This window comes from Typopeltis vanoorti, chromosome 9, assembly GCF_054136105.1.
Source record: "Typopeltis vanoorti isolate ZY-2024b chromosome 9, IOZ_Tvanoo_1.0, whole genome shotgun sequence".
Classification (NCBI taxonomy): Eukaryota; Metazoa; Arthropoda; class Arachnida; order Uropygi; family Thelyphonidae; genus Typopeltis; species Typopeltis vanoorti.
This window is the reverse complement of record NC_143557.1, coordinates 24,390,070-24,402,452: the sequence shown is the minus strand read 5'-3', so window position 1 is coordinate 24,402,452 and position 12,383 is coordinate 24,390,070. Positions and strand designations below refer to the sequence as shown.

Genomic DNA, 12,383 nt, shown 5'->3' with positions numbered 1-12,383 from the left:
TAACTTACATGAATTACCTGAATTAAATAAAAATATTTTTTTGGATGTCATTGTTGTTTATATAATAAAAAAAAAAAGATTTCGGAACATAACCTTACTTTTTCTATGTGATCTGAGTTTTGCATAACGCGATTTATATAACGCAGCATTTCTATGGAACCTAACATCTGTTATACGAAGGTTACCTGTACTACAAAAACAATTCACTGGCAAGTTTTTCACTACTATACCTCTGAAGGAAATAATATTTCAGAGATCTACTCCCTTCCTCCACGTATAGAAAAAATTATTTTTTTACTGTGTGACTTTAGCAGCTTCTAAAGGTGAGCTGAGAGGATCAAGCTGCACAGTGGGTCAACTGTGTCAATGATGTTCTCCTCATCTAGAAATACACTACTGATGATTTTTTGTTTTCACTATCAGAAACTTGCATGAGTCAGAAGAGAATAGATCATTTAGATATGTTATATCTTCAATATATAAAGAAAATCCATGACTACTGGAGGATGTGTGAGATTGACAAGTTATACCACCCTTGGAGTTACAAATTGGAAATATTGAAACTAAAAAACATAAATGGTCAATTCTGCTCTCTGTTTTTTAGTTTCAATATTTCCAATTTGTAATTTTTTTTTTATATTTCCAATTTCCAAATTATAAATGGTCAATTCTGCTCTCTAATTTTCTCCTTCAAAACAAGAGCTGCTGCATTTAAAGGGCCTTTTTTGAAAAATGGTTACAACAGAAAACCAGTGTGTGTGTGTGGGGGGGGGGGAAATCTTCCAGAAACATTCCATTCATCTCACAGTATCAAAATACAGCCATTCATATCAGCCTTGCCATTTCCAAGGAAGTTATCTCAGCTTTACTCCCTAAGTATCATCTCAAAAAGACATATGAACTTGTTAACTCATTAGTTATTTTTTTTATATCACTGGCAAAAGCTCTTCAACCATTCTCTAATCATTCTGGAGTTTAAAGATTCGATGCAAATGCAACACCCCATCTTATGGACAGATCAGCTTATCCTATGAAATATGTGAGAAGAAATACTATCGTAACAGATTGTCACAGCAAAAAATTCATTCTGATCTATTCATCTGCCGAAACAAAAAATCCAGTAATTTTGCAAAGTCTCTGAAAGGGCTCATCATGACAGAATGATCACACAAATCTTTCTATATATTACTGAAAATGTGAATTCCTTTTCCTGGGAGCCACACTTTCATTAAAAAAAAAAAAAAAAAGATTCAAAGATAACATAGGTAGAATGATGAATATGACTTTACCAATCAGTACATTACTAGGTCAAAGTAGATCGTTAAAACAACACTACATGTAATAATAAGTGCAGACATTCTCACCAATCAATTGTGATCGGTGATAAACTGATAAATCTTTTTTTTTTAACAAAAATTTGGTGGTTTTCATTACATAGAATTAATTAACACATGAAAGCACTATAATTCTTAGAAAGATGTTATATCAACAAATATGCCATTTACATACAGCATCTGTTAAGACAAAATTCATGTACTTGCTGATGGTATAAAATGATGGCCCTAAGTGTTTTTTAAATTTATTTTTCTGAAAATAAAATAATTTTCTAAAAAACAAAATTATCAATAGAAATTAATAAATATAAAAATCATATATACAGCTTAATATAATATTCTATGAATATCACTGGAATTCTGGCTTCAACTTCCAAATTCCTGCACCTGAAGTACTACGGTAAAAATTGCAAATTTTACTAAGAAGAGCTTTAAAAACAGTAGTCTGTTCATTTGGAAGTTTTTCTCTGAATGCATCCAGTATTTCCTGAGTTGTTGCCTGTCCATCTGTACTAGCTTGAAAAGCAACAAAACTTATAATTTCACTAAGAAGTTCATCATGTTCCGTGAAAGGTCTTGAACTTTCCATTTCTCCTTCATCACTGTGATCTCTTGTTGATGTACTCTGACTTCTTTCTTTCATTTTTGCCAACAGGTCAGTAGAAGATAAAGGATGATTACCAGATGGGCTTATGTGTGTGTTTTTAGCAACTAATGAACTATGTAGTCCATTCTGTCCTAATCCAGAAGGTCCTGCTTCATTGCTAATTATATGGGTAGATTTTACTTCTGTAGCAGACTGCACTTTAGCAAATGTTCTTTTTCCAAACCGTTGCCTAGATGTATATATAAAAAATTACATTAAAATGATGCACAGATCTAGAAATTTAAAGAAATAAAAAGCTAGGGATGGAGATATAACATATACAGAACTAAGTTTGTCCAAAATTATTTTCAATGCACTCAGCAAGTATTTATATAAATACTTATTTTCTAAGTATTGTAAATTGCAACAACAAAAAAAAATCAAAATTATTTTGTGACCATCAATATAAAAACTGCAACAAGTTTTATACTTCACTATAAAATGCATATAGAAATGGAGGGGGGGGGGGAATCTATTCTGGATAAGCAAGATAAAAGAAAAATTGTAGCAAGTTTTTTCACTTGATTAGAAAGTAAATTATGAATCATCATCATAGTTTATTCACAATATGATACAATGTGAAAAGGGAAAAGAGATTTACATTAAAAATTAAAGATTGAAAATTATGGTCTTCCAAGTCTCTCTATCTTGAGCTAACTGGTAAATTTCAGATGGAGTTTTACAGTTCAGCCTATTGATGGTTTCACATATGCATTGCCAAAATTGTTTGTATGGTCTTCCTCTACTGCAACTGCCATCTTCTGGTGTATACAGGATGAGGGATTCCAAAAAGGGTGAGACTTCAGAATGTCTGAGTTGATGTCAAAGCGATCTGAGTTGTAGTTTTTTGACTATACTGACTACTGGTTCTTGCTTAGCCAGATTTGGCACAGCAGAGTTAGCGACATGATCCATCCAAGTATCAGTATGAGACATATAGTTCCAAAGGAGTTAATTAGATCTGTAGTTTTTTTTTTTTTTGGTGCTTATTGTCTAGGTTTGAAAACCATATAAGAAGATGGATCTATTGGTTGCATGGTATAGTCTTAATTTTGTCTTTAATGATATTAATGATGATTTCCAGATGGGACGGAGTTTGTTGTGGAAGACTAAAGCCAGTTGTTGGATCCAAGATATTGAAAATCCTTTACTCTTTCTAATGGTTTATTGTTGATATGAAGTATAAAGTGTTCATAACCTATTGAGAATACTTTGGACTTTTGGATGTTGATCTGCATACCAATAAGTTTAGCCTGTGCCTCTAAGCAGACTGAGATGTTTTTGTTCATTTCTTGGTTCTGTATCACTAAGTACAACATCGTCAGCAAACCTAAGATCAGTTACTTGCATGGTGTGGGGGGATGTTCTAATGTTATAACCAAGATCTTCTGTGTTGCCAACACAGAAGATCTTGGTTATAACATAGGCATACCAAGCATACCAAGAACAAATAAGGTGCTAGTACATCACACTGTAGGACTCCTGTTGTCACCAGAAAGGATTCAGATGTTTCTGTTTTAAATATTACTGTAGCATTGTAATCTTGTAAGGTGATGAGATTGCTTGTATGATTTTTGAGAGCAAACCACAGCAGCTGAGTATTTTAAATATTGCTTCTCTATTAATGGAGTCAAAGGCTTTTTTGAAGTCTATAAAGGTTAAAATGAGTGGTAAGTTTTTATCATGTGAACTTTCTATGATTCTTCTGATGCAATATATCTGTTCTATTGTACATCGTTTTCTTTTTAGAAATCCACCTTGGTTTTTTCTTAAAAGTGGTGTTAAGTAAGGTTCTATTCTATTGAGTATCATCCTATTGTAGATTTTAACTGTGGCTGATAGAAAAGTAATACCCTTGTAGTTATCCATTCTATTAAGACTGACCATTTTTGGGTATAGAAACAATAAGGTCTTGTTTCCATTGTTGAGATATTATTCCAGTGTTTAAAGCTTGATTCATTATGGCAAGGAGATTGGAATATGTGTTATACCTGGCATTTTTGAAAGCTTCTGCTCTGATTCCATCAATCATCAATCCATTAATTATGAATAACAAGAAATTATATTCTTGTCATTATTCTTTAACCAAGTATGGGCAAACAAAAGTTTGAAAGGCCAGTTGTATAATGGAGGCAGTGACTTCATATTAAATTGCTTAGTATTCCATAAATGCATAGCACACTTCCACTTGAACATTGTCATACATCATAATAAATTTAGTTTAATCCTTTATCCCAGTGAGAGCAAAGAAAGTTTGCACCTGAAAATATCTTCAGGACTGAATATAGTGTTGTACACTCTTACCTGGGTAAGTAGTGCAACACCAGGGCAACTTGCAGCAAAGGTGGAGCAAGCTACCAACACTCCTATCCCAGTATCTCCCATTATGCAAAACACATCTCCTTGTGGATATGTATACTGTTATGCATTAAGGGACTGGCCACTACCCAGACTAGTTTCGACCTTTATTGAGGTCTCTTCAGTGGGAGCCAGGCCCAGAGTTGGAGATACCAGGCAGAAGCAGCAGCAAGGTCATCTTTACCTATAGGAGTTGCCAAAAGGTTTACCACCTTTTTATATCAAATTACTCTGGATTTAGAGAAAGATGTTGAAAGTTTATTTTTCACTAGGTTAGACCATAATAAATTTAGTTTAATCCTTTATCCCAGTGAGAGCAAACAAAGTTTGCAGCTGAAAATATCTTCAGGACTGAATATAGTGTTGTATTATCTTACCTGGGTCTTTCTCTAAATCCAGAGTAATTTAATATAAAAAGGTGGTAAATCTTTTGGCAACTCCTATAGGTAAAGATGACCTTGCTACTGCTTCTTCTGCCTGGTATCTCCAACTCTGGGCCTGGCTCCCCTGAAGAGACTTCAATAAAGGTCGAAACTAGTCTGGGTAGTGGCCAGTCCCTTAATGCATAACAGTACACATATCCACAAGGAGATGTGTTTTGCATTATGGGAGATACTGTGATAGGAGTGTTGGTAGCTTGCTCCACCTTTGCTACGAGTTGCCCTGGTGTTGCACTACTTACCCAGGTAAGATAGTACAACACTCTATTCAGTCCTGAAGATATTTTCAGGTGCAAACTTTGTTTGCTCTCACTGGGATAAAGGATTAAACTAAATTTATTATAGTCTAACCTAGTGAAAAATAAACTTTCAACATTGTCATACATCACAGAAAGGGATAATTACCCAGATCAGTTATGACCTTTATAGGTCTTATCAGCAGAATCTAGACCCATAAAGATATTAAAAGTTAATTCAATAGCAAAAGTCATATTTCCATATACAAGTAAAATAATGGTGTATTGCCATATTAATAAAATACTCTGGATGAAAAACAGTTCTTAGAGAAATTTGATGTCACAGTGTCTGTCTACATATAGAAGTAGTTGTGAAGTTGTATGTGTAAACATCTGCGAAGTTACACACATGTAACTTCACGTCTGCAAACTTCTGTTTATTCATGCTTGAGTAAAGGATAAAGACAAGAATATAATTTTTTGTCAATTAAACTTAAAAATTAAATTATGTAAGAAGCTATAGATTTGATCTTTATCCCCTTATGTACTTCCTATCAAGAGATGAGGATTTTCTTGAGAGATATCCATCCCTCCACCAGTTGAAGTAGTAGTTCTACCCAAACAGGATGTCAAAAGCTATAAGTCTGTAAGTGTTTGTGTGTCATCATTTCTCTAATAGATTTTAATTGGTTTCAAATACAAAAAATGATCTTTGTGTGTTTCAACAGTTACCAGTCACACAGATTTGTGTTGTTGTTGTACCAGTAAAATGGAAGTCTTGGAAGAGAGATTAAATATTATTTCTCCAAATTTGAGAAAAATATTTACAAAATATGTGTATTACATATGTTAAAACAAAATTAGATATTTACTACTCTCATAATTTGGTGATGCATGCAGTTGCATAATGTAAATACTTCCACCATAATATGTTCCAAAATGTACATTTCTGATCCATTAAAAGGAAACTAGAATTTTGAAAGATCCCATCCCAGTGAATAATTAATATATCAATTCTTAAAATCTAACAAAAATATTCCAGTGATATTCCAGCACCATTATCCCATCCCTGTAGTCGTTCTCAGTAAGATCTGCAAAATACCCCTCTACAGATGCAATCACCTCTTCATTCGAAGAAAAACGGTGAACAGCAAGGAAGAGTATTAGTTTTGGGAAGAGATAGAAGTCAGAGGCAGTCAAATCTGGGGGATAGGGTGGATGTTCCAACGATTCATAGTGCAGATCCCTTAATTTTCCCATTGCCAAAACACCTTTGTGGGCAGGTGCATTGTCCTGATGAAAGATGATTTTTTTCTTCTGCAAACTCAAACTGGGTCTTTTCTCATGAATTTTTTCATCTAGTCTGGTTAAAAGACAGGAACAATATTCCCTGGTTATTGTTTTACCCTTTTCAAGATAATTAATAAACAAAATGCCTTTAGTATCCCAAAACACTGATGCCATGACCTTTCCTGCTGATGGAACCGACTTTGTTTTCTTTGGCACTGAATGACTAGCTTCTGTCCATTGTTTTGACTGCTGTTTGGATTCTGGTGTGTAATGGTGAATCCAAGTCTCATCCATAGTAATAAATTGACACACAAATCAGTTTTATTCTTGTTAAAATGTTCCAAGCACTGTTCAGAGATTTTCATGCGAGTGCGTTTTTGATCTGCTGTGAGCAAGTGCGGCGCTCATCTTGCACAAAGCTTTTTCATTTGCAATTCTTCATGCAAAATATATCCTACATGTTCTTTTGGAATGCCTATAGTCTCAGCAGTTTCGTGGACTTTGACTCGCCGGTCATCCAATATCATATTGTGCACTTGATCAATGATTTCTGGTGTTGTTACACTTTTTGGATGTCCTTCATGTGGATCATCTTCAATGCTGGTGCGGCCATGTTTAAACTCGGCAGCCCATTTCTTAACTGTGAAAAATGAAGGAGAAGAGTGTCCATAAACTTTTATGAACTTCAAATGAATTTCTTCTGTCATTAAACCTTCTTTTACAAGGAATTTTATAACTGCATGATAGTCAATTTTATCCCTTTCAAGGGATGCAGACAACACTTTCGCTTCAGACAGCTGTATAAAACAAACTACTTGATAGAATGATTTGCAATTTCACATGGATGCTTATGAGAGATGAACCAACTTAGGAAAAAAAAACTTACTGATAGTGATGCAATCTATGATTGAGGCTGAAAACTTTTCAGACCCAGCCTCGTAATGTTAACCAAAAAAGCAAGTTTCAGTTATCTTTTAAGTCTCCATATATTAAGTATGATTATAAAATGTAAATATGCAAACAGATACAAATAATCACCTGCACAGTTAATCACAGTTAAAATTTATCAAAACTTATACATGCAAACACTTACAGACTGTACATGGCCATTTGCAGTCAAGAGAAATGTAAACAAACATAAATATGCAATATAAAATCATAACTACATAAAATTAACTATTATTAATTAGTTAAGTAGTTGAACTAATTAATTAGCATGAAATAAACATTTTATAACGATTCATTCATTAGTGTATAGGCTAGGCTACTGCAAAGCAATCATATTGATTGCACTAGGCTAATATAAAGCTATCATATTGCTGCTTCTTTGTTATCAATGGATGAATCGTTATACTTGTAAATAAATATGAATTTTTTTTCACATTATCTTTTCATTTTTGATGTCTACTGTTAGTAGTACATATAATATGTACAGTATTTCATATCATATAAGACAATATTGATGTAGACACTGAACAGAGATGATTCGTCTTGTAAACAGATACTGAAAACTTACGTTATTGATAAATTCAGTACAGTACAGTACTGTAAATACATTTTTACTTCCTTATAATTTTCTGTAATAACATTTTATTTTCTCTAGCTTACTTTATTGTAATATTATATGCTATATTCTTACATGGATACATAACATACAATTGTATTAATCGACTGTTTATGTTATTGCAACACTTTCAGTGAACAGTAGGCTATTAGTAGTTACGTTTATGGGAAGTCAAAAGTTATATGTGGATTTTGGAACAAGAGGGGTCGGCACACCTAACCCAAGCATTGTTCAAGGATCAACTGTAATCCGCTCATCTGCATATAGCATTGTACTGATGACAGTTCTGGTTACCTGGATACTTTGCTTTATTATTGTTTTCCATGTTTTAATAATCTGATCAACATATATATATATATATATATATACATATATATTGAATAGAGTTGGAGATAAGCTACATCCCTGTCTGACACCCTGATTTTTTTCAAAACTTATACATGCAAACACTTACAGGCTGTACATGGCCATTTGCAGTCGAGAGAAATGTAAAAAAACATAAATATGCAGTATAAAATCACCGTTTCTTCTGCCCAGAAGAAACAGGGTTTTCTGTTAATTAATTACCTAACTGTAACAGTATTTTTGCATCTTTATATAAATTTTGTATAGCTTGTACCAAATGTAAGGGATATCTTTGTTTTTTCATTATATTCCATAGTTTTTCTCTTTGTATTTTATCAAAACTTTCTGGTAATCTATAAAGGCCATATGAGTTTCTAAATTAAATTCTCGTCTTTTTTCAATAATTTGTTTTAGCACATAAATATTGTCTATACATGATCTTCCATGTCAGAAACCATTTTGTTCTTCTGAGAGTAGATTGTTTGCAATATTTCTTAGTCTTTTATTCAGGATTTTTCTGTAAATTTTGTAACCTGCATTCATCGTCATCATCAAATTCCTGATATGTATACCCTCAAGGGGGTGTACAGGATATGATAGCACTACATGAAAAACCTACATCATTACTAGCTATGATTTTCCTCCAAATCAATCTGTTACCTCTCAAGACTCCAACATTATCATATCTTATATTTCTGTCTTCTAAGGCACTTTTACTGTATCAATCCACCTATATCTTGTCTTCCTCTGGGTCTTTTTCCTGCCAACCTGGCAGAGAACACTTGTTTTGCTCATCTTTCCTTTCCATTCTATTTAAGTGACCATACCACTTGAGATTAGCTCTGCTACACATTACTGGATGCTAGCAATGTCAAGTTCTTTCCTGACAACCTTTTTAATATTATATTGCCATTGATGCCATCTATTCATGCCTCAAATCTTTCTCAGCACTCTCACATCTGTGGTCACCAGTCTTTATTTTGGAATTGGTTTGAACACTTGTATACAGCTAATTTAATGTTTTGAATAATTTCTCTCTTATTCCATATAAATTTATACAGTTGGCTTCCTACCATACCGGCTTTGTTGATTCTGTTGTCTATTTCCATATTTAATTTACCTTCTTCACTAAAAATTGTGCCTAAGTATATGAAATGTGTTACTTGTTCTATAGGTTCTCCATTCATGAGGCAGTTGATATTTTCAATGTTTCTGCCTATTTTCATTATCTTTGTTATTTCTGATTTTCATTACTAAATTATTACAGTTATTTAATTTAGTCAGGTAATCTCGCAGACTTGTATTGGATTTATTTAAAAATATAACATCATCTGCATCAAGTAAAGAGAGATTAACATCTCCAATTTTGATGTCAGGTTTAAAACCACTTTCCTTCATAATGTGATCCATATAGATAATGAATAACAAAGGGGATAATGTACACCCTTATCTGACACCAGATTTAACATTAAACCATCCTCCCATACCTCCTTCAATTCTAACTGCTGACTCAAATTGACTTAACTCAAATAAAGACTTAAGTACCGTTTGATATAATGTCCCATTGACACCACATAACAGTAGCATTTTGCATAGCTTTTCTCTTGACACCTTGTCATACACTTTTTGCAGCTCTACAAAACTTAAATACAGATCATTGTTATATTCCCATGATTTCTTAACTATTTGTCATAAAGTGAAAATCTGATTTCTGACAGCCTCTCTTTGGCCTGAATCCAGCTTGTTCTTCACCAAGCTTTTCTTCCACAATCCTTCTCAACAGTTTCTCAAGTATACTTGCATAATTCTTATCAGGAACACTCAGTAGGGAAATGCCTCTGCAATTCTCACATTCAGTTTCATTTCCCTTTTTATATATGGGTACTATGAGAGCTCTACTCCAATCATCTGGAATTTGTCCTCTGTCCAGGCCTTATTCTGAACTATGCAGTGCAATCACTGTAAGATTTTTATACCATACTTGAGCATTTCTGGTCGAACATCATCTACACCAGCTGCCTTTTCACATTTCAGGCTTTTGATGGCCTTTTCTACTTCAAATATGGATATGTATTCCAGACTGCATACTTGTTGAGTGCTTTTTACCACTGTGCTGTCATTGATTGTTTAATTTAGCAATTTTTTGAAGTAATTACTCCATACATCAAGGATATCTTTTTCTCCAGTATTTAATAAACTTATACCTCTGTAATTTCCACAATCTTCTTCTTTCTTAAATATATATATATATAACCTTAGCTTTTAGCCAATATGATGGAACCTCACATTTCCTCCAACAGTTATTTATTAATATTAAGAATCTGTGATGTAAGTATTCTCTGCCATATTTCCAAAGTTCTGTATTTATGCCATCTAATTCAGTTGATTTTATATTTTTTGATACCTTTATTGTTTCTTTTAGTTCTTTCACTTTTATTGGTTCTATAATAGTGCTGATTTCTTTATTATTTTCTGTTATTAAATTTGTCTGCGCAGTTAACTTAGTGGTTATGTGCTTCGCAACAATATGCCTGCAAAAGGAGTTTTCTGGGTTCGATTCCTGTCGTCTCCGACGTGAGGAGCTTAAGGATCTTTCTCAGCCATAGCCAAGTTAGCTGGTCTTGGACATGGACAGAAGGATTTTTCTCCCTACTTTATCTGGGGTTTTTCCTCCTGCAAGCAGGCCAACCGGCCCCATGAATACACACAGATTTCAGTCATATGAATATAACCCTCAGGGGATGAAGCAGAGCAGTGATGAACTGGCTGCATTAATTCATCGTAAGCCCCCTCATTAGTGAAGGACTCAACCTGTCCTAGGATGGATAAGAAAGGATAGGTTATTAAATTTGGGTCATACCATAAATTCTTATAATGTTCTATCTGTTGTTTCTCTTGTATTATGTTGATCTGTGCTATATCTCTTTCTTTGTTGTTTAATTTCCTAATTTCCTAAATATTTCCTTAATATTTAGAAGACATACATGGAAGACTATATCTTGTCTTACATGTATGTCTTCTTCTTTTTTATTAATGAAATTATTATTTTATGAATAATTTTCCAAAATTATTCATAAAATAATTTTGGTATGTTTTTGAAGGAGTGATTTGTATGCCATTTGTTTTTCTTTTATTGCATTTTTTTATATCTGTTTTTCAGATTTTTAATGTTTTTCTTTTTAATATTTTATTTTTCTTTCAAAGTACTTCAAGAAGTTGCTTTATGGATGAACTTTATTAAAGTTTTTCATTCTTCTTCTATATCTTCAATGATTTGGGCTTCTTTTAGATAATTTATGACTTTTTAATTAAAGTATTTTAATAAATATTTTAATATACATTGTCATTTCCTGAGAAATTTAAAGTTAGGAAAGAGATAATCTGTTAATGATTGATATAACATTCTAATGCTTTCTTCTTGTAATAGATATACTTTGTATACTTGTTCTAAATAATTTCTTGTTTTTTCTTATTTACTTCCTTTCTCCATTTTGCTAGTATTTCTGTTTTAGACTACTAAATAATGACCTGAAAAAAATTTTCGTCAGTGAGTCTTGTACGAAGGCGATTTTTTGCAAGACTTAATTTTGAAAAAAATTGCTCGCATTGATAAGTAGTAGAAAAGTGAGAAGCTATTTTCAAGGCATTATTTTTTAAAGAAGGGAATTTCTCCGAATCAATAGATTTGTAAAAGTCCAATATAGGCAGATTACTATATTTTGATCTCAAAGTATTATCACACTGCAAATCAATCAACTCTAATTGCAAGGAATCGGAAGCTTCCTCAGGGTGTATATCAAAAGGTGTTTCAAATATTTGTAACTCAATTCTTTGATTTTTTACATCTTCACATCTCCTTTAAAATTGATTCAAAACACTTTGACACTCATCAACATACTCACTTGTTGATTTTGGATCGTGTTCACTTAATTTTGGAAAATGTGTAAAGCAGTTTTTTTTTTCAGTTGGGTAAGAAATAATTGAAGCATTGATTCAAAGCTCTTGATATGATTGAGCAAAGAAGTCATTAGCTGATTGGGGCCTTGTAATTTCAAATTTAGATTATTCAAATGACTAGTTATGTCTACTAAATATGCTAAATCACTTTGAAACTTTTCATCCTCCAATTCTTTAATGGGAGGCACCTTTAATGTCCAAGAAAAATTTTAC

General features: G+C 32.9%; 1 protein-coding gene across 1 annotated transcript in view; it reads right to left on the bottom strand.

Annotated features, from left to right (window-relative positions):
- Positions 1-590: 590 nt before the first annotated feature.
- Positions 591-12,383, bottom strand: part of LOC150102928 (DNA excision repair protein ERCC-6-like) — a 282,232-nt gene continuing 270,439 nt past the window's right edge. Inside the window, exon 18 of the mRNA XM_090397999.1 lies at positions 591-2,170. Within this exon, the coding sequence (XP_090254125.1) occupies positions 1,684-2,170 (487 nt within the window). The 3' untranslated portion in view covers positions 591-1,683. The remainder of the gene's footprint in view (positions 2,171-12,383) is intronic.